This window comes from Apteryx mantelli, chromosome 1 (assembly GCF_036417845.1).
Source record: "Apteryx mantelli isolate bAptMan1 chromosome 1, bAptMan1.hap1, whole genome shotgun sequence".
Taxonomy (NCBI): Eukaryota; Metazoa; Chordata; class Aves; order Apterygiformes; family Apterygidae; genus Apteryx; species Apteryx mantelli.
The window spans coordinates 46,955,285-46,979,101 of NC_089978.1; the positions used below are offsets into that span (position 1 = coordinate 46,955,285).

At 38.1% G+C, this 23,817-nt stretch overlaps 1 protein-coding gene across 3 annotated transcripts in view; it reads right to left on the minus strand.

Moving 5' to 3' along the window:
* KLF12 (KLF transcription factor 12) overlaps positions 1 to 23,817 on the minus strand; it is a 264,581-nt gene that overhangs the window by 174,713 nt on the left and 66,051 nt on the right. For all 3 annotated transcript variants that reach the window (XM_067292737.1, XM_067292730.1, XM_067292762.1), the window contains exon 2: positions 8,058 to 8,121. In XM_067292737.1, coding sequence (XP_067148838.1) covers positions 8,058 to 8,078 — 21 coding nt within the window. In that variant the 5' untranslated portion in view covers positions 8,079 to 8,121. The remainder of the gene's footprint in view (positions 1 to 8,057; positions 8,122 to 23,817) is intronic.

Sequence of the window (23,817 nt, forward strand, 5' to 3'; positions counted from 1 at the left end):
CTTCTAACTATGAAAACACCATGCTGATAGGCCTCAGATTATTTCCAGTATTTCCACTCCAATTATTTCCACTTTGAACTGAAAGCAATTATAATACTTATAATAATAATGGACAATAGGAGCACCACAAAGGTACAGCAGGACACCTAAACTCAAATACTCCGTGCTCAGTAGTACAGATTCAGGTAATGTGCTCTAGAGGGAGGTAACCCCGGCCAGTGTGCAGCAAGGACTCTGCACCACTCAGACTGTGGGCCACGGTTTACTCCCCAAAGCAGATGCATTCAGCAAGGCAGATACAGTATCTTCTGCACTGAGGCTGGACAGCCCTTAGGTAGTAAATGCAGAAGCAGCTAGAACTCAGGAAATGCTCATGTCAAATCCTAATGCTGCCTGATCATATTTTATATAGCCTATGAGATGGCCTTTCAGAGTCTGCAAAAGGCAACATTTGTCTCTTTCTGTTACTCCCAAGAGGCAGAAACTTTATGTTTGCAACTTATCTCCTCTCCCATTCCCAATACGAGAACATTAACATAGTCAAGCATTTCAAAGTCCTAGAAATTTGAACTAAGGTCATCTGTGTCTGCATTATAAAGCACTCTGTCATTTTATGTTCACAGGCTAGTTTTTGCTAATCCTATTCTCAGTTGTGCCTAAAGTTTTCAAGGTGAAGGCTTTTGGGTTTTACCTCCCAAATAAATTAAAAAAAAAAAAAAAACACAAAACAACAGCCAAAAAAAAAACAGTTACAGGAACACATTCATCACAGAAAGAATTTAAGCTCAGAAGTTTATCAAAATCTTAAGTAATCACAAACAAGTCTTATAATCACTAGCAATAAGTAACATAAATGATAGATGTCACCACATTTGCTACCTCAGATAGGAGATATCTATTAATTTTCAGAAGTAGTTTAAAAGACACTCTACAGCATGGAGATATTTCAACAGGTGCCAAAGCAAACCCTTAAATATGGTTCTCATCTACATCCATGATTTGCTAATCCCAGACTCATTATCAATAGCAGTAAATCCGAGGAGCAGTGATCCAGACCACAACAACAGCAAGATCTACCTTTAGTTTACAATGACATTTAGTAATTCTAACAACATAGGCACCATGATAAAAACTCAGATATTAGAAGTATTTCACATTTTGGTCACATTTTGTCAATTCTACGGTAATTACATTTCTGAGAGCTCCACTACAAAGTTGGCCTTCCTCTCCTACACACCATCTCATGTAAATTTTGCAGCCATGATTTTTATGCAAATCTCCATTCTTCCTGTTTCAAAACACCATTTAATAAATATGATTTTAATTCAAGAACCACTGCAAAGTCAGTGCCGTTAAACCATCCCAGAGCTGTTCCAAAGGGTGCACTGGGACAAAAACCGTGCACGCTCCTGCTGAGCAGCCACAGTGCCAGAGACACTTCTGATTCTTGGGAAATTCTGCTGTACAGTTCTCTGCTGCTGACTTGAAAATACAACGTTTTAAATTTATTTTAAACCAAAGCATGAAGCTTTCACAGCAGACAAAGCTTTGACAGGGAAAGGTTAACTCATCTTCGCGGCCACTTTAATTGTCTTTCTGAAGTTTGAGGGTGCAGAAAGACTGCAGCTATTTTAAACCATTACCTTTCACTCTTCTGAAATAACACTTCTACATATATATTTTCTTTCTGAGATATACATCTTAAAAGCATCCGTTACCATTTTTTGTAGACATTTGCCCCCTGTTCCACACTGGGACAGGGTCGGGGAGGAGGACATGAAATAAAAGGACAAAAGTCTCAAAACTATAATCCAACTTGGTCTAAACAAGGTCAGGTCACAAGCCAAACACCAAACACAATTATGCCTTAACTCTGATGAACTGTTTTTATGTGTATATATGTTTGTGTGCTTTGGATACCTGCCCCAAGCCAGCTGCTGAGGAGCACTGTGTAAACACACCAAAATAGTTGGGAAATGAATGGAACAGAGCCAAGACCAGAGACCCATAAACACCAAACGATTTAGGCTATGAAAGTAACTGCACAGGACAAATCAAAAAAGAAGTGGTGTAGAACAGATTTTGTACTGCTGTTAGCAAAGAAGTTTAACAGGAATGCTGAGGCCTTCCCAGAAATCATTTATTAATTTTACAATGGCAAAAGGAAAATGAATCAGTTCAAATATAACAAAAGTGTGTGAAGCTGAAAGGGTTCATTGCAGGCATGTTAAATGCCTTTTTTTACTTGGAAAAAATCAGTTTTGGAAATGCCTCCAGCAATTTTTCAGCCATCAGCACCAGTCCCAAATCTACTGCACCCTACCCACAGCTGACCTGAGCTGTCTCCGGGCTGAATCAGTGGTGCTCAAGAGCAGTGGCTACGCTGCTCTGGGTGCACATCTGTCAGAGCGTGCCTGTGCCCAGCAGCTCATCACTCATGCTGGCACCAAACAGGGAAGGAAGGGAGCAAGACACAGCACAAGATGCAGCAGATGACCTTTGTGTGGAACAGAAAAAGGAAGAAAATCTCTGCTACTCTTCTCTTTTCTGAAGATAAGGCCTGGGAAAAAGAAAAATTAAGTTTTCCTCCTACTCTACGGTTTCCTAATAAATTGTATATTTTCAAGTGACTGCACATAAAAGCAGATCTGTCCTATGAATACGACTGGCCTCCAGATAACAAACTGACTGCTATCTATTCATACTGTAAATATTCATTAAATACCTATCACCAATTGACTGTTAATGGACTGATCTTGATAAATGCTAGACAACAGATGAAATCAAAAGGACTTCATAGTCTCTGTGCCTTGCTGAATTTGGCCATCCGTCATTTTTAAGTGGTCATTTGTTATGCTGCTTTATCCAAGATATTTATAATCATAATGAATCAAGACAAAGCATCAAACTACAGCCTCTTTCCCTTAGAGTAATCTAAACTGAAAAAAACATGACAAACGAATGGACTGATGGCCAGTGCTAGATAACTCTCTGGAGATTAATATATTTTATCCTGTTGATGTTTCTATTCATAAGTGTACTCCAAGAAGCCACTGGATAATGTTAGATGTGAAAGACCATTTAGAGCAGTCACTTCCTTTCTAGGAAAACTGTATTTGTGAATTCAGAGGGGACAGCATATGACAGTAATCAAACATATCACCATACTGCTACTAGAATTCTGCTACTTGTATTCTGACAGGATACATTACGCAAATAAAAATGTAAGACTTTATAGAAACACTCTCAAATATATTTAATGAAAAATAAGTTAACCATTTGTATCCTATCATTTCTGTTTTTTCTTTGAAATCCGAAATGGATGGATGACCAGACTGTAGAATCACAGAAAAATGTAGATTAGAAGGGACCTCAAAAGGCCAGCCAGTCCAAGCTCTTTGTTCAAAACATGGCTAGTTCCATAGCTACATCACATTGCTCGGGGACTTGTCCAAGCAAATCTGGAATATCTCCACAGGAAAAGATTCCACAAGGCCCTTGGGCAGAGATGCCACCGCGCCTTTGGGCAACCTGTTCCAGTGTGTGGCCATCTCCAGTGTGAAAAATATTTTCTTAATGTCCAGTCAGAATTTCTCACGGTGCAACTTGTCTCCACGGTCTCTCACCCTTTCCCCGTGCACCTCCAAGAAGAATCTAGCTTGTCATCCCCACAACCATATAACCATATACCATAACACCCCCTCAGGTAACTGAAGACAGCAGTAAGATCTGCCTTAGCCTTCTACACTGAAGGCTGAACAAACACAGCCCTCCCACGCACCAGCACCTCCAGCCCCCAAACATCTTGCAATGCCCTCTGCTGTATTTACCCCAGTTTGACAACACCCTTCTTGTAAGGGGGGGACCCAGAACTGGGTTCATTATGCTCAAAGAGGCCTCATGAGTGTCAAGCAGAGGGAAATATTTCCTCTGCTGGCAACTCACTAACGCAGCCCAGGATGTTACTGGTCTTCACACTGCAAGAGCGCACTGCTGGCTCATGTCCAGCTTATCCATCAGGACCCCCAGAGTCTTTTCAGCAAAGCTGCTTTCCAGCCTGCCAGCCTCCAGCCTGTACTGGTGCATGGGGTATTCTTCCCCAGGTACAGGACTTTGCATTTCCCTTTGCTGAACTTCACGATGTTCCTGTCAGCCCATTTCTCCAGCCTGTCGAGGTCCCTCTGAATGGCAGCCCTACCCTCATTACTGCTGAACTCAGTCTTACATTTGCAAAGACTGCCAAACAGAAAGCATGTAATGAAAGAACTCAGTACTCGCCTTCCTTAGCTGCACATATTTCGCACAGCTTCCTCATGATTACTGAAGGATGGCATTAGTTGGGTTTGTGTAGTACCACACGCATAACCAGCAGCTCAGATGACCTGCACCCTCCTACGTCTTGTTTTGCATCAGAGTCAGGAAAAGTAAGACAAGGGAAAAACAGAGGCATGGAGACTGGGTTGGGATGAGCTCCAGAAGAGATTTCCTTGCATTGAGGCCCTCCCTCTATACAGTTAAAGTAGAGTTTGCTTTTGGTTGTTTCTTAAAAGGAATGACATACAGGTTACACTTGTGCAACAGTACTTTTCTTGCTAATCATATAGCTCAGCAGTAAACTCCCAACACCACTGAATTCAGTTCTGCTCCATGTATTTTATATCACCTTTTGAGCATTGCATTAAATAGCTTAGAATATCATTAGGCCTGACCAAATGAACTGCCCATTAGTACTTCTGTAGGCTGTCCATGAAACCACAATGTAAGAGGCAGACTGCAACCAATACCACTCATTAAGAATAACGCAGACCTGCCTTTTAAATTTGTGCCATCTCTTCTCCCCTCTGCCCTCTGATTTAGCTCTCTGACCTCCTTTCAGTCTTGCCCACTTCTTTTTGACTTGAAGTCCCAGACTTTATGTTCCCCAGGACCTTTTGAGCTATAGCTCCTCCCTGTCAGTTACCAATTTCCTTATCAGCTTCAACATTGGTATCTCATCTTCATAAATCTGCATTCAGTCATTGTACACTGCAAAATGTAAACTTTAAATGTCAAACTGAATAAGGAACTGAATCTCTGGATGCAATCTCTGTTATCAAGGATAACATATAACCATTGTAAGCTACATGCATTCAATATACATGTATGCTATCAGGTTTATCTCACATTTCTTATTTTTCTGGGATAGATTCACCTGACCTCATTTTATGAAACACAAAAATCTATGTTCATATTTCCTTCAATAGTTTTGCATATGTGTTTAGGTGTCATTTATACATAAAACTGCATTTATATATATTATGAAGTAGACCAACAAAGGGCTAAGTATGCCAATACAGCACACACATGATGCAACACAAGTTGATTACACCGCTAATGATATATCAACATATTCGTGTTTCAAATAAATGAAATATTTTGGCTTTTAAAATTTGGTTAGCAAAGCAGCATATTCTTAGTTCTACAATAAAGTGAAAGGCTGAAGTCAGAGAATGGGTAAAATCTAGTCTCTGTCTTACTGGAGCCAGAACTTTATTCTCTGATTTTAAAAGTGACCACAGAAGAGCCCTCTTCACCTCTATTGCTTAAGTTTTCTGGAATCAGTCTTCCCAGAAAAGCAATTTTTAGTCTCAGATTTTGAACCCCTCCACATAACTATTTTTTTTGTTTGCTTGATTATACTATTTAATCATGGTACTTTTCTGATCTAAAAGTAGAAGAGTAACAGCTGGACTCAGAGTCCTACACTTGCAAAGACTGCCAAACAGAGAGCAGGTAATAAAATAATTCAGTATCCCCTTTCCTTAGCTGCACATACTTTGCACTGTTTCCCCATGATTACTGTGGGATGGCATCAGAAAGATAGGTGAGAATGGAACTATAGGTTGGAATGAAGGAAGCCATCCAGTTCTCCTGTTCTTCCTTCCTTCTGCCATCACCCTGCGTTGAATCAAAAAAGCAGACCTAAGAACAGAGATACAGAAGTAGTAGTGCTGCATCTCTTGTATGACTAAAGTCTTTCCTCAGAAACTTGGGAAAAGCCCACATGACTCAAGAAGTCTTTTGAGTTTGCCTGATCTGAAAGCCCTCTCTCCTTTGTGCATAATTCTGGTCACATTTGCCTCTCACAAAGATCTGACAAACCCTTAACTTTTTCTACCCTGGTGCCACTTCCCAAGCCAAATACCTGCTGCAGTCTTCTAGTGTGACCCAGTTTCTCCTCAAACAATTCAATGCAAGCCACTACCGTGCTGCGGTAGGACTGCTCTGTGTTGTGCTGTTTTGGGAATAGTATGAGGAGCACACTGTAACATACCAATATTCAGAGATAACTTACAGATAAGTAACTGGTCTCTTTACTCTCTCTCAAACTTTCTGTCGGTAAAGAGGGCCCCCCAGTCCATCTGTACAGAATTTCACTACCGCAATTCTGGAACATGCAAGCAGAGTTTAGATGATATTCCTTTTTCACTCCGCTATTTACAGCCAAGAGGTCTGAGCAGGGAAGTGTTTGCTCCCCCATGAAGTGAGCCCATCCCAAGCTATCAGACATTGGTAAGGACAGCAGCCATGAACAAATCAGCAACCAAACAAAAGAAAAATTCATCAAGACTTTGTGTGCTGGTTTTAGCAGGCAGCAACTGCTGGTTCATATCTGGTGGGCATATGGGTCCCTGATCCTGGAAAGGAATTGTAAACATTGCTGCAAAGCTACTAAACCTGTTTGCTGTCTCTATTTGGGTTTAAATTTGGCTTCCGGATGTTTGAGGTGTTTTCTGGGACCGGTGGTATATAAAGCAGATGTTCTATGGACACTTCTGAACCAAATATTATTTTCTTGGCTGTTACTTCAGGAGACGAGATTCAATGATGCAGATGCTTCCTTCAAGTCTTATGCTCCTTGTGAATCATACGGTATCTAAGATCAGCACATCTACTACCTCTTATAAGCACACAAAAAAGTCTAACCTGAGAAGAAACTATAACAAACTCTTCAGCATCTACTAAATCTGTTGTCAGTAAACACTAAGTTTTTGATCCACTCAATATTGATATAACCAAATTATCACTGAGATAAGTAAGAATCTTTGCCCTACTAAATTACCTTGTTATAATGAACAGAACTACAAAATTAAAATTCTGGTGTTAACTGACATTGCATTTTTGGAAAATCTTAGTCGCTAGTTTTTTGACTGTTCTCATCCCTGATTGGGATTCAAAGAATGAAGAAAGCTTTACATAAAAAAGATTTTCCACCATAACACATCACTTCTTGACAGTCACCAGTAGACTTTCCAGAGTGCCTCGTTTAGCTGAACTGCTGCACTGTATCATGTTGTACTGTGCACTATATTTGTCATTACAATTCATTTGCTCTGGTGCAAACCTACAGGCATAGTCCAGGCACTGGTTAACATAGCATCCCAGCCAAAGTCTATAGTTCACAGTCACTAACTAGTCAGATCAACAGATGTCAAGGTCTACTCAATTTTGTCATTTTATAAAGCATAACAGTAAAGTCAGTAAACCACAGCAGTACACTAACAGCTTTTTTTTTTTTTTTTTTAACTAGCGCAGAAAATGCATACTGCTGGACCAGCCATTTCTTTATGATAAGAAAACAAAGCACCAAGATAATTACTAATATATCATAATCTATTTGATTTCCTAAAGAACATTTGCCAATGTGGCATTTGAGTCACATTCAACAATGTATTAAGCTGCATAACCAATAGCTGTAATGGAAGATGTCTCTTGTCTAATTCTCCCTTCATCCTTGCACAGAAAAACAATAAATACCATTGTGTGTCTGCCCATTTAAACACCTGACTTCAGTGGAAATACCTCTTTTCTTAATGTACTGTGCTTTCCTTTGAACATTCAGGAAGTCAGAAACTGTTTTGTTAAGTTACATATATAGCAATCGCTTGCCTGAAAGACAGTACAGCATGTGAAGTTCAGACTGGTTATTTCATCTATTATGTTTTGTAATACAATATAAATTTTTGATAATAGCAGTAATATTTATAATGCATATGGTTATAAAAACGTCAACCAACTTTTATGGCTTTCCTCTTCATATGAATATTCAGTCATCCATTCGTCCCTAGATCCACTTCAATCCTGAAAAGAAAAGATGAAATATAGTATTTCTGAGAGAACTGAAAAACTGGCACTTAACTGATGCATTTTCTTAGGATTTTATTAATTTCTCAAATACTACTGCTTGTATAAATAGAAACCCAAAGACAGAAGTCTGTTCTATAGTGAAACAGAGGTTAGAAGAACAGTAAGTTTATAAGCATTTTAAATAAAATTGGATCAATATGTCAAATAAAAATATACTGAAAAAAGCCTTATATTTCCTGATAACTAATGATTTTAGTCAATTCTCTCAGTCACTTAAATTTCTGACCTGTTACTGAGTGTACTAAATCCCAGCTGCTTTAATTAGCCTTCAGGGCCCACTATATATCAGTACCATGTGAGTGTACAGGTAAACTTTACAGCAGTCAGCGAGCGTGAATAATCTTTACTGGTATTTCAAAATGCGTTTCCCAGAAATACTATGTGAGATCTGCACAATAACTGCATTAAAAAGCAAATATATTTATTACAACTCAGTCATTACTCCAGCCACAGAAAATAACTGAAGGCTGTTACAAAACTTGAATATGTATTTCATGAAAGGTTTTCCATGTATATATGATTATTTTAGTTATGATTCCACATGAATCCATAAAAGAAAATAAAAATGTATATAAAACATAGAGATTTAAATACAGTATTACACTTGGGGGGCTCCTTCAAATTTAAGAAAATATACAAATCCAGCATTCTAACTTTTTTAAAGCCTTGGAAAAAAAAGCCTCGAATTTTCAAAATTTAAATAACTGACAGTGCATCTTAAACCACTTGCCAGAATATATGGATATATCCAGAAGCAAATTCCACTTGCATACATCTTTTATTAATGTGAATGGTGTAAAATCAAGAGTCTAAATCTTTTGTCAGGGAGTTGTTATAAACAATCTGCCATTATTTTTATATCATTCAAAATAAGGTAGTCCTTCAAATAGTAACAGAGCATCACCCACCCATTTTTAAACCACAACCCAATATTTCATTATGGCTGTATATATGACAATATGGCTAACAGGTTTCAACAACCTTAGCAAAGTTTTACACCCAAAACAAGACAGGCGAGTCCAGCACAAATGTAAAATTAGTAAACATTCATATACTGTGTAATATTAATTTGATGAAACACCATGCACTTATATTTTTTATTATTAACCTTCAATATTTTCTTAGAAATAAAATAAACTTTAGTTTCAAATTAATATTCATATGACTCATAAAAGGTTGTAAAATCCGAGCAACACTGACCTCACTAAACGTAATTAAATACTGTATGCTTACAGTGGCTCTAACTACTGCTGACTATTTGCCCGGTCTTTGATGTATCTTGGAGACTGTCTTTTTTTTGTTTAACCTCCCTTGGCATAATTTGAATTGCTTCAAAATTTCCATTTCACGAAGCAAATTTTCTTTGGCACACAACCAAGCCAGCAAGCACTGGACATTATCAACTTTTTTTTTTTTTTCTCTTGAATTTCACATTGGAAGAAGGACCTTTGAGTTTCTAGCAGCTCTTTCTCTGTGCCAATGTCCAAAAATGGGACAGTTGGGCCAGGTTTGGTGTGTCCTGGATTTACGCAGTGTGGTTATCTAACCTGAACAGGAAAGGACACAGTCATCAAGCTCTTTTAAATTAAATGCAACAGTATGCAAAAGCTTGATGGAGTCTCTGTCAGAGGGAAAGCTCCTTTGACCTGTAATTGTTTCCAGTTCTCCACGTTTTCTCACCATTACTTCTCCCTAAACATACGCGCACACACACCCCTCCTGCAGCACAACTTAGTTTCAAGTTACACACGAATGTTGGAGGTCCTATTAGGTTACTGTGACCATGGCAATAAAGAAAACATGGGTATGTATTTCTAAACTGCTAACTTACAGCTATCTAAATAATCAGAGCTGCAGTTGTTTTAAATTATTAAATGATGTATAATGGCCCTCCCAGTGAAAAGGCTACTTCTTTAGCAATGATAAATAATTGGTTTTGCTTACTAATTCTCCCCATGTTTGCGCAATTTATCAAGCACCAAATTGTCCATTTCCTTCTGCATTTTGAATCCTTCAAGTCTTCCTCCCAGGTGGATTACAGGCTCACGAAAGCACTTCCACTTGTCTACGCCTTTGATAAGCAGCACAAGCACAAAAGCAAAGCCACCCGCCCGCAGCCCGGCCCCACGGGGGCTCAGCGACATGCACGCGTGGCGGGTAGGACATGAACAACTTCTCCTAGGCCTCACGGGACCGCTAGCGAGGGTGACAAATAGCACCCATTCTGATGGGCAATGCACACTTGCCACAAATTCCACACATAGAGGCCAAAGACCTCTTTAATCATGACTATTTTAGGCTACTTTTGGGGCGAGGATGGAGAGCTAAACATTTCTCTGAAAACACCTGCTCAACTGGTTACTCCACAATTCTGTGACCTCATTTTCAGAAGTGCTGAAAAGCTCCAGATGAAATGACTTGGAAATGCACGTGAAAAATTGGATTGTTTGCCCTTACAAATCTAATACATCCTTTCTGCCACATAAGCGTCTGTCATTCGTTTAAAGTGGTTTTTACACCAGAAGAAAATTTACCAGAAAAGAGAGACAACTGCACAATATATTTGATTCAAGACCTTTAGGTAAAAAAGGCTCTTTAAATAATCATAGAACAAATCATATAAAAAATTGTCAATTTCAACTAAAAAAACCAACAACAAAATTTAAGTTGCAAACATGGAATTGTGTCCACTTCCAGCCAAAAGCTAGCCATGTTAAAATTGTATTTTCAGACTGTAAAGTTTTGTAAAGCTTATCCATGCCACCAAACGTTAGATTCCGTCTCCTCTGGTAACAGAAAACCAAACAGAAATTAAAAACATCCAGCCCATGAGAAAATGCCTTTTTATCAGAATAAATGCAGTAGTCCCACTGGTCCCAGTCTGGTAGTCCCACACTGACTGATATCCCCACCAGCTGGCGGAGGGGAGAGGGAATCATGGAATAGAGCAAGAAATATGAAAAGGGTTTCAGGACTACTGGATGATGCGTATTTCTAGGCAAACAGAGGCTACTCTGCATGTAAAGATTTCTTTATCTCTACAAACAGAACACGTTTGAACATATAAAAACATTACATCAATTCATTAAAATACAAGTTCATACGAGTATCAGCTTCATATCTCTTCTACGTATGACTAATTTTTAAGGAAATGTCCACTAATACAGTCACGAAGTATTTCTTATGTTATACTCCCCCAATTTTCTAATTTGGGCAAATATAGGTACATACATTTGGAAAGGACCAACAGTCATATGTTTAAAGTTAAGTCATTTGCTGAATCAGGGTTTTTTAACCTCTTCCTCTACCAGCCAAACTCCATATTTGGGTAGAGATATACTTCTGAATCACTTTATTGAATCATTTATTTTACTTTAAAAAGGTATGCACATTTCTTCTTGAAAGCCCTTAAATCTACACTTAAACTTTCTTAACCTCTTTCAAAGGCCCTGAGTCACAGTAAACTTCCCTGAAGACTGAATGCGACTTCTTCCAAGCTCATCAAGGCCACCTTGAATATCAGACAGGGAACTAGGTTCATGACAGCAGTAGAATAATTGAAAGCACAGTTTCTGCAACATTTGCCCTAAGGAATGGGGATTATCCTCAACCCAGAATGGAGGCTGGCCACCCATATATTAAGAGCAGACACATCATACTTGCCCTTTTCTTCCTACATTTCCAGTTCTCTAAAGGAAATTCTTAAGTTCCATAAACCAGACAATCTGCAGAAGCTACAGATCAAATGTGTAGTAAACAATGGCTACAGATTTTTAACAGTCCTTCAGAGTTAGAAACAATAAAGGACAGGAGAGGCTGAAATTTGGTGCAGGACTTTGCTGGATCAGCATACCTGAAAATCTACCTGAATTGCACTTCAGGTGCCAATTTTTTTTTCTTTCAATCTAGTCCCAAGGCTCTTCAGAAATAGAATTCTGTTTAACTGCAACTTAAACTAGCTGAAACACTTTGCCACAAAGTTTTCTATAAAAAAGTTAAAACTTTAAATGGTGTAAGCCACTGCCCAATCAGCAGTCATCACAATTTGCAAGATGAACCAGGTAATAGAGTTTAAAATGCACTCAATTTAGGTTAAGTGTAAATACATATACATACTAATACATATTTTATAAACCTCACAGGACTAAAAAGAACACTTAACTATGCGTTTTGTCACTATCTAAACAACTGTGATCATAAGGTTTATTTTGTCCTCAGTTAAAGTTTTTGGTAGGCTTTGATGGTAATTTGTCCTAGAAATTATTCAAGAGTGACTCCACCCTCCTACACCTTTGTTACTCTGATGTGGTGTCATAACAAAAATAACTTAAATTATTAAAAGTATTTCTGAAAATTAACTTAATGTTTCCAATTCTGGTTTTCACTGGTGTGTTAATAGAAGTGAAAAAGAAGCAGAAGCCAGAGAGTGGGATGCTTGTTGCTAGGTGATACCTAGCTCTCCTGAACTCCTACAGACTGAAATATTCATACAGACTCCTAGAATGAATGATGTCTAGCATAGAGAAAGAAGAGACGTGCACGCTTACTGAAATACATCACGATTCAAGATAAGAAGCAACAGCTTTGCCACCAACTCGGTCCCCAGGGTATGCAAAAATGAGGAGACTGAAGTCTGGTAAGGCGGAGTGTGATCCGGCTCCTCCTGAACATCTGCCCTGACTTCAACTGGAGGCTGGTGGGGCCCACACGGAGATGTCACTGAAACTAGGATTTACCTATATACCAATCCCTCCCTGAAAGGTCTGAATGACACTAGAGTCTTCCTTCACAGAGCGAGAAACTGCATCCTTTGCTCAACCAACTGTGCAGCTGCTTTTTTAGTGCTATATTCTGATAATGTGTTTGCAGAGAAAAAGAGAATGCAGCTGGCCAGATGTAGATGACTGGTTCATTAACAGAACATCTCCCTTTGCGTGAAGCCTATGTGCAGTGTGTCTCCTCCGTCCTTTAAAGGCTTTCTTCAATGACTATCTTTCCAGGAGCGCTTACACAGTCTTTCAACAGAGGCTTAGAAAAACCAAACATTATTCTTTATTAAAAAAAAAAAAAAAAAAAAAAAAAAAAGTTCTACAACTTCAAGGATAAGTCCCAGGCCTTCTGTGACAAAAAAAGATGAATTTTAATAGCAGCGCATTCACTCTAGAACTTAATGGCCCAGTTTGAAAAAAAAACCTTGTGTGTGTGTGTGCATGTGTGTGTGTGTGTGTGTGTGCACGCGCGTGTGCAAGTATACATACACTACATTTCTGGTAATGTAAGTTCAGGGAATCATTACTCTGCAAAAGATGACATCTTTCAATAATAACTAAAAAAACAAACAAACTGCAGAGCTGAGTGAATGTACACAAAGTATTTTAATATGACAAACAAAATGACAACATTTTGTGCAATGGTACATTGTAAAGATAGAAAAAGTTTTAGTATTTAAAACTTAACAGAATTAATGGAGTTCTCAAATGCCCGGATTTAATTAATAATCAGTGGTCAAACTAGAAGAGTACAGTAAATTGCAGCGAACAGAAAAAAAAAATAGGACAAAATAATATATTCCCCTTGAATTTTTATTCTTAAAATAGTACTGGTTATCTTTGACACTATCAGTTGCTTGAATGGATAGCTCTGGAACCCTGATATTCCCTTCACATCTCTATTTTAAGTAGAATGACATTGGGTTTTGTTAGATCTAAACAGAATAAAATTTTGATAAACACAGTCACACATCACTTTGGACTGCTTCTCTGGCATAAGGAAATGTTCATGTTACACAGTGTACACTTTCAGCACACGCTCTCTTATTTCACCATCTACCCTCACACAGTTCAAACTCCTCATTAGGGTTAAAATTCTACTCGGATGTCCTACCAGCCCTGTGCACAAAGTCAAAGGAACTTAACAGGCCTTTTCTTGGTATAAGATCTCCTTACAACTTTTATATGTGTGTGAGTGTATATATATATTTATATATACATATATATATATACACACACACACGCACACACACGTGTATATACACATATGTGTATATATGTACACACACTATGTATAAAACACACGTATATACACATGTATGTATAAAAAACATACACACCCCACCACAAGATGTTGATGAATTAGTAAAATATTTTTTGTAAATAATTGTCTTAAAGAATCTGCAGAAAGCACACTTTCTAGTGTACAACCAAAACAACATAATATTTTCAGCCAAGCTCTAAATGTAACTGTTTCGGAACCTGCAAAGTATGTGCTGTTCTCAAAATAATAATGACTATCCAAGATTGCTATTCAAGAGGGCTTATGAGCATGAGAAAATAAAAAAAAGTAATAGTAAAAAATTGATTACTGTAATTTCACACTGGAATCATATCTGTTGTGCTTCCACATTTTAATTACAATTCAGAAAAGGTGAATGCAATAAAGTGCATTGAAAATGAAGTCAAAAATGTAAAATCCAAAATCATAGTACCCAAAGGAAGACTGTTCATGCCTCAAGTTCATGGAACTATCAGCCTGTTTCTTAGTAGGCTTGCAGGGAGTGAACTGGAATTATTGTGAATTACTAATCCTAATTTTTGCCCAAATTAAAATCTCCACTGTAAGTATGCTTTTTTAAAAACAAAACAAAACAAAAAAAACCCTCAAAAACAGTTGATCATATTCCCTATTACCTAATCCCCAACAGTCACCCTTCAGGCATAGCCTATCTACTGCACATAATATACAGAGGCATCAAAGTAAAATTCACTTTTTTTCATATATATTCTCACTGGGAACAGTAGAATAAGAGCAAAAACACTTTCTAATGATTCTTTCTCATCTTCATGTTGCCAAATGGGACAAAAACGACATTATTCCAAAAGAATCCTACATAAAGTGACTGGATTGAATACAGACGTTGTACAGAAAAGACTTAATTGTACAGGCATCGTATTCTTATTTCTTTCTGCTAAAAAAGATCAGCATTTTCAAATGTCCTCCCCACCCCACATCTGCTGGTTCAGTGTCTTTACTCAGAGCAGGTTTCTGCTCAGTCCTTAATTGATCTGGCTCTGCTTGCTGTACAGGCAGTAATACTCCTGCTCGCTTCTCAAAGTTGCAAAATTAATCTTTATTTGTATTATAACCCATTTAAAAAAATAAAACAGTGATTTTCTTTATTTCCTGTTAAGAGGCTGCTGAATCCCAACGACCATTAGAAGAACAAACAATACTCGCACTTGTACATAGCTACAAATGAAATAATCAAAGCTTAGAGCTGAGGTCCCCAGTTTCCTTAAAACACTTATCAAAGCATCAGTTTCTGCGCAGACTATAATCTGACATTTCTCTTGGTGACAGCAATCATCTAACTGTCCGAACTAAAGGAAGAGTGGCTGAACACATAAGGCCCCTTGCTACACATCTACAGGAATGATCACAACCTTGCTCCAGACTTGCACCACAATCTGCTCTCAGTCAACTAACTGTAGTAAGCACACTGTAACATGCGCTTAAGATACACCAGCTATGTATCTCTATCGCCTTTGCAATTCACCCCAGGAATCGATGCCTATTTTCTGGGTGAGCTAGTGCAGCATAGCTCACGCCCAGAGGACTGGCCAGCTACCCGCACAGCACAGCCTTTGGTGCAATCTCTGGTGTGGCAGCCACCCACAAACCTTGCTGTCTGCTTGCTTTCCAGAGCCCACCGCACAGACCACACACAGCGCAGAACGCTGCATGGCTGCATCATGCCTCTACCTTAATATCAATACTTTTAGTTCAGCTCTTTTTTTCTGCAGGTGCTAGGAAGATTCCTGAGGTTGCAACCCTTCACCACCCCTAGATCAAATAAAGCACCCTGAAAAGAAGAACCTGAAACTCCTCTGGGACTCTGGTAGCCCTAAAACAGTCTAATTTTTTAAAAAAAACCTTTTTTTAAGAACAAGTATTTCTTTAGGCTGAAAAGGCTACTTCACACCCTGCTGTGTTTGTGCACTTGTATCACAATGCAATGGTGCACACTAGATTCAGAGGTGCCGTCCAGCCACGAGTGAGGGTGCAAGATTTGCCAGGATAGCACTGGAGCGATGGCTGGGTGGAAGGAGTAGGACCTGAACAGAGTGATAGCCACACTGCCTGCTGAAAGTGTCCTTGGGCTGGTCCGATCACCATGCTGTTCCTGAGCTTCATCCAAGGAGAAACCTGGTTATTCTGCTCCGGACATATCCCTTGCAGGGGTGAGCAAGTACAACTCAGATTATAGCAAGCCAAACACAAACAAGTAACCATCTGAACTAAGAGCTTATGCTCCCCTCAAAACAGCCAAAAACAATGGTAGTTAGCCAACTCCAAGTTAACTTGTGGCTGGAAACTTATCTAGGGTCATTGGTAGCCCAAAGGACAACCTTGGCTCACAGGAGTGACACCGCCCACAAGGGAAAGCCTGTGAATGATTTATAATCCTACAGATTTGGGGGTAAAATATAGAACACATTCCTCCTTTAACACTCAGCTAAAGCGTCCAAACTGACAGACTTCAAAGTTGACAAACGGTGATGTAATGGCACAATATTATTATTTCAGTGGCCTTGACTTGTTTCCATCTTCCTCAAAGGCACCAAATTCCCCAACTCTCTGCAAGGTACATTAGCTTTGCAAGAGGAGATGGTGCAATAAAGAAATGTCCAGGAGGATTTTCTGGGTTCATTTTCAGGGGTTTTTTTGTTTGCTTGTTTTTAATTGACTTGAATCATAAGAGAACACAGGAAACTGAAATATTTCCATCCTTTTGAGCAAAACATCAGGAGCTCTGGAGAGGTGAACTTAAAACAAAACAATACAAAAAAACCCCACATAATATAAATCATGGAGACTATATGACCTGCCTCATTTTAACTACAGACAAAAAATTCAGTGAAAATATTATAATACAATCTCTTTCTGTGGAATCAGATATTTTTGTTCAAATTCCACCAAAATATATCCTACAGTGCAGTTTCTTTAGCAATAGAAAAAAGCTTGTTACAAGAGAACTCATTTAAAAAAGGCAAATTTCCATTTCACAAACGTATAAACGACTTAACATGTAAAATGTCTTTTAAAAATATTAAAAAATAAGCAGATTTGATGAATGAATGAATTTTTCCAGTCTTAACTCATGTCTCTACTGTTCTACACAGACTTCCCAAACAAACATGTGCTACAGGAATGAACCTCTTTCAGAAATAGGTTTTTTGGTATTGGAGCACATGTATGTGAGATTCTACCTGTGAGAGAGTGTGAAACATATATGAATCCAGCCTCAGATGGTAAGTATTTCATTTGCATGTCCCAAAACTTATTAGAGAGTCTCTTCATAGTTGCCTTCAGAGGGAACACCAGGAAAATGGAAAAAACAGAGCAAGAAAAAGTTTAACACTGTGTTTATATGCTGTAGCTTATATAAACCCTGGCATGTCTTTTCCTTTTATGCTGTGCAAGATGTTGTAAAGAAGTTAAAGAATGGCACTAACCATCATTACAGTCTGCCTAAAATACCAAGCAGCTTCCCCTTACTGCAATTTCAAATGCACTTTACCAATTTTCATGGCAAAACCAAACTAATTAAAGAATAAACAAAAAAAGTTGTGCCAATTAAATTTGTTTTAAAAGAGAGAGCAAAATCATCACCACAGGCGGAGATGACTACATAAGCTGTAAGTTCACATATAACCACAAGAAGTTTGTAAAATCTATTTTTATCCTGTTGCAGTTGTGACACATGCAGCAAAGAGCAAACACCCCATTTTAAGAAGTCCCAAGCTAGAGGTTGTCGCCTCCTCTAAAGTGCCAGCTGAGCTACTTTTCTGAGACCCTTCTAACCAGGTTAATCAGTGTAAGATAAGTTAGTGAAAACCTGTTAAGCGATTCAGGCAAGCCCACCTCATTTTGTTCCTCCAAAATAGAGGTGATGAAAAGCAGCAGGAAGCATCAACTTCTTCAGCTAGCATAGCTGCAGCTAAAAAGAGGACGGGCTCCCACAATTTACCAAATATGATATACCCCAAAGAAACCCAGTCATTCTCACTTCCAGATTCTGAATTGTCCTTCCAATGAAAAATACAGCCAATGGTTGCAGGTATCCCTGGTCCATACGGTGGGTAATGTTTAGTTCCTATTTCCACCTTTGCTCAATCTACAGTAAATTCCATCACTGAATTCAATACAATTTGGGTCCCTTCTTTTGCTTTCAGTTAGAAATGAAGCAACAAATTGCTTTTTCAAGAAAAAAACACAATAACTATGTACATGAAGGAGCTGGTATATATTCAGGCTCTAAACTCGGGTCACTACGTGATAGCAGTGATGCTATTAATCAGTTTAACGAGTCTATTTGGCTGGCATGATACAAACGTGGCTGATGAGCGTCTCTTTTAATAGGAAGGTACACTCTCTAAAATTGATCAATTGACCACTAGTGTTTTCATTAATCATTTTTAATGTCTCTCCTCCTAACATGGCCTTTCTTGAAAGTGCAGACTAGCATTATTACTAATAATTATCCCTCAGAATATTGTAGGCAAAAAGCTCAGAAAAGGGAGAAAACTGTGTGAATATTCAATGTTCCCATCAGGCAATGACCAGCTCGAAACAGCTCCACTATCAAATTCAGTAATTACTTACAATTTTTTTAATAATTATTTAAAATTCAAGGAAAGTCACTGAAGCAGATTCTTATTCTTGGCATCTTTGCAATGAGTGAAAAGGGTAAGACTGACCCCAATATTGTTCCTTGAAAATTTCCACAGGAAACTCCATCCCCCATCCCAACAGCTCAAACTTTAAAGTACACTGTAAAGCTCTTTGCACGCTCTGATTTACCTTAGCAAAAAGGGGTTTCTGTTAGGACACATGATCTACCTTTGGTAAATACCTGCTACATACCAGGTTGTATTTCATTGGCCTCCCTGGCTCTAATCACTTCTCTCCTTGTTTTAATAGTCTACGTATTTTTGAGAGGCGATTTAGAGTTGCTCTGGTTATTTTTCTGTTCTTTTTAAAATAGAAATATATTTGCTCTTCTCCTGCCATGTAGTGCCACCACCAATCAGATAGACTTTTCAGACTTTTAAAAAAGTATTTCTATGCACTGCTTCATTCAGTATTGCAGGAGGGAATTCTGCCTGCACATCTGACTGCATATTTAAGTGTGTAAAATAGGAACAGCCTCATTTCCAAAGGTGATTTGTACTTTCCAGTCTCCTACTGAGATCAGTAAAGATATCTTAGCATCTGCATTCAATAAGCAAGTGCCTTTTCATTCTGCAGACTAACACATAAAAACAACGACCTTAACTGTGGCTCAACAATTACTCACTTTTGCAGCTGAGAAAAAAATAACCTGAAGATTAACCTTTGCGAATAAAGTTCTTGCCAGTTGACAGGATTCATCTCACCTACATATGGACATCTATATCTGAGATAGTTACCCTTCATGCCTCTATAGTTAATGGAGAGAAATATGCACTTCAAGGGTCTGATTCATTAGGCTGTAACACTGCAGTGATTCTAGGAATTATTGCTCACTGAAAACTACTTCAAATTAAATGGTACCTAGTCGTCTGAAGAGTGCTAGATGGTGAAAGCTACTAAAAGTTTTAAGACCTTTGGAGTTTAAACAAGTCTTGGGTTGCTTTATTATCCTGATCAAAACCTCTGATTTTTAAGTCTTTAAAAGTCATGGTTTTCAATGCAGCCAGGTAGGCTTGGAAACACAATCCCTTTTTCAAAAGGACTTAAAAAATAAAACAAAATGTAAGCTTGAGATGGTTAAATACTGCTATCAAACAGGAATTGGCAACACTACCCATGTTAAACTTCCTGCATGCAAAGCTGTTCCAGAAAAGCTAATAAAACCACTCTGCCCATCTATTACACAGACAAAACCTTAAAAAAATATATTACAAAATCAGAAACTAATGATAGTAAGTAAGTCACATTGCTTGGTTTATTAAACCAACCTGGAAAATGCTCTGAACAAACCTTCCTGTATTACATGAAGAATAACACCATTTTTAAAAAACAAGGATTTTCATCCTCTAACTTCCGGAATTCAGTCAGACTGTCTATTCCAGTACTCAACATTACCACTAAGAAAAATGAATCAATTCCAATTTATATTCCCTCTATTCCCACTACAAGCTAGCAAGTGGACACATCATATTTGATTATCTTTTAGGAAGGAGGGTGCAATAAATAAAAATGATTTGTTACACAGAAAAGCTTGCAATACTAGAGATTACCATGGAAAAGAACAAAATTGCTTGCAACATTCCAGACTTAACAGGAAAAAGGAGAACAACACAGATTTGACGTTATGGACACTGCTCCACATCAAGCATGTCTTTGGCAAGTGCCAAGTACTTCTATCAAAAACAACAGAAACAATTCCTGGTCAGTCACCAGAATCTGTAATTATCCTTACTAAAAAGCCCTATAATCTTGAATGACTTCAATAACTATATTCACCACTTCTAACCAAACACAGAGAGGACCAACCTCAGTTGCTGTGATCAGAGACCTACACGAAGTGTCGAGAAGGCGCCTGGTCCCCACAGGAGCCCACTGTGCACAAAGGTACCTACCAGCATACTGGCCGCAGGCACCGATGAGGCACCCAGCAGATGATGATGCTTTTGAGTATATGTTTGCTACAGATGATATTCAGGTTGATTTTAATCATGCAGTAATTCCCTGTTAAATAAAACTGTTTTTTGTTTTTTTTTTTAATCGATTCCCTTTGATTACTTTTGGATTAGCAGGTAACACCTCGTATGGTACATTACTTTTAACTAACTGGCAGCAGCAGCAATGTATTAGCTGAAGATACACCTGGGGCTAAATCTATCCTTGGTGTAATCCCAGGAATACACCTACCTTTTTGAATTATGAGGAAGCTCCTAAAATACATTAACTATTGAAAAATATTCCTGTAATTTAATTAAATAACAGATAGCAAGTACAGCTCTTGCTGTTATGCCAATTTCAACTGATTACTCCTAGTCAACAATCAGTGTTAGAGATTCAGCTGACCCTTTTTCTTGACTACTGCCTTAGGTTGTATCAACTCTTTGCCCTGTGTTACTCATCACAGAAATGCTGTTGTCCAGATCTCAAACCTCACGCTTCCTCTTATCTCCCTCTTACGTCTACGGTCTCTACCACTACTTTTTAAACATTGCCGCAACCAGACTCTGCTCCCACTGACACATTCATCCAGATGTTAAAAACCTTCTGACCTGACTCCTAAAATGCCCTTGCTGCCTCCCTTACTCTCAGGACGTATTTCTGGTACTGCCTCAGCCTTGGAGGATGGAGCAGTCCCTTTACTTCAGTGAAGTTTTTCCTTCCTGCTGTAGGTCCATGTGTAGGTGACAACAGAATCAGCCCCTCTAGCCATAAATTTCAAGGGATCCAGAGCTGGTAACAAGATTACCCTGTTCTGACTCCAGGAAGAGAGCAGTCTCGTGCCAAACAGTATTACTTCCCTCTCTGTTTCAAACATTAATTTAAAATTATAATCTGGAACAATTTACTGAAAAGTTTAGGCACCAACACTCCTCTGTGATTTGTCCCACCTACTCTACATTACTCTTCCTACAGATTTCATTTTATCTCCTTCCTTGACTTCTGCTTTTTTTTTTTTTTTTCTCCTGTGGACTGCTCATTCACTGGTACTTTTGGATCAACAAACCTCTCAGTTTCATTTAGAGTGGTGTTATTCTCTCTCATTAAAAACCTGAATTCTAACTCAATGTTGCTGTTTAATCTACCACTAACAATGGAAGTTATCAAAAGCTTTTTTTTTTTTTAATACAATGGATAATTATTTCCTCTACATCATAAGTTGTATTTCTGATTATTCACTATACGTATATTCACTATTTTCCATATTTTGAGTTTTCACTATTCTGAATTCAATATATTGGCATAGGTGGCTATTGCTAGCAACTCCTGGAATATCAAAATGCCACCAAAACAAAACCTGTCTCATACAACACTCTGACTGAAAAGTTTTTGTTACCAAAGACTAAGTATTAATCATAAAGGCATCACTACAAGAGCAAACTTTAATTAATAATAACAACACACATAATCAAAATATTGATAGTGGTCCAGACGCATTAATAGCAAATATAGCCATATGTTGCAGTATTAAGATAGTGTGAAAACATACAGTTTTATTAAAAGCAAAAGTAACTGAAATATTCTTTATAATAAACACAAACACTTTCACAAGTGGCAAATGTTATCATCCTAATGATTACCCCAACAGAGTCGCATCCTGTTGAGTTACCACACTTAAGATTCTGTTAAAATGTCCATTATAAATATCTCTTTTTAATTAACTGTAATTCATTCTTAAAATATGAAGCAGGTTATAACTTGTTTATTTTTGCAAGACAAGGAGTTAGTGATTAAAACCCAAAACAAATACCAGTCCCTTGGGGGAACTGACTGAGTTTAATATATGCGGGAAAAAATAATAAGAGTTTCTCAATAAAAAATAAAAAAATTAGTTAAAACCAGGCTTTATAGATAGCACTGTAATAAAAATAAACCACTGAAAATAAAAACCCTAGTAATGTACATTTGCAGTTAAAACCAAAATCAGTGTTACAACCTTGAACTTAAACTGGCAAAAACATGGAAGTTTAAAAAATGTCTACATCTGGGGACAGGTTCTTTGAGACCCTTCAAGAGTTAGTTCTAAAAAACATGTTTGCAAGTGGACATATGAATCCAATACACAAACCCACAAAGAGAATGCATATTGAAGGGTTAAATTTTAACTGCTACCCACCAGGGCTATATTAAGCATAGGCCTATTATCACCTTTCTGTGGCCTATTATGACTTGGTACTGAACTGAAGGCTTACAGCTAGGGAGGGTAAATAGGGAGAGGTTTCTTGCATTGAAGGGTAATTTTCACCAGCTGAATCATTTCTATTTTTAGTCCCACTGAGGTATTGTGGTCAGATTATTTTGCTTTTTCAGCTGCATTTTCCAATCTGTACAGAGGAAGCCCACTTTTCTCATCTCTCTTCCCTTAGCAGTTGACCAAGTGACAATAACACAAGATCGGTCCAGTGATTCATCTGCCCGTCTGCTTTTGTGTCCCCATGGCCACAGCAGGCATGTTAAAATACAAGTGTCAAGAAGTCAGGAAATCGCGACAGTTCCTTAATCTTTAGGGTATCAAATATGTAAGTCATCTTCTTGTATGGAAAATTTCCTGGACCAGAGCCAACAGTTTAAACAGCTTTGACACAGTCCAGGGGATTAGAATAACCAGCATCATTTCAACATGAAAAAGCAGCTAGGTCTGGCTTTGGAACAACCAACTTCACTAAAAATCCACACACTTAACTGGCAACATATTTACCTGCAGTATGCCAGCAAATACAAAATGCACTCTTGGAAACACATACTCAGAGAAATAATGTCGTATTTTTCTGTGTTGTTTTTCTTATCAGGGTTTGAAAAAAGCCCACAAGGAAACATTACATTGAATGAATTCAGAAAGAGGCTATTACACGAAAGCAGAGGTATACTTTTGCAAATGTTCATGGATGACATTCACAAACATCC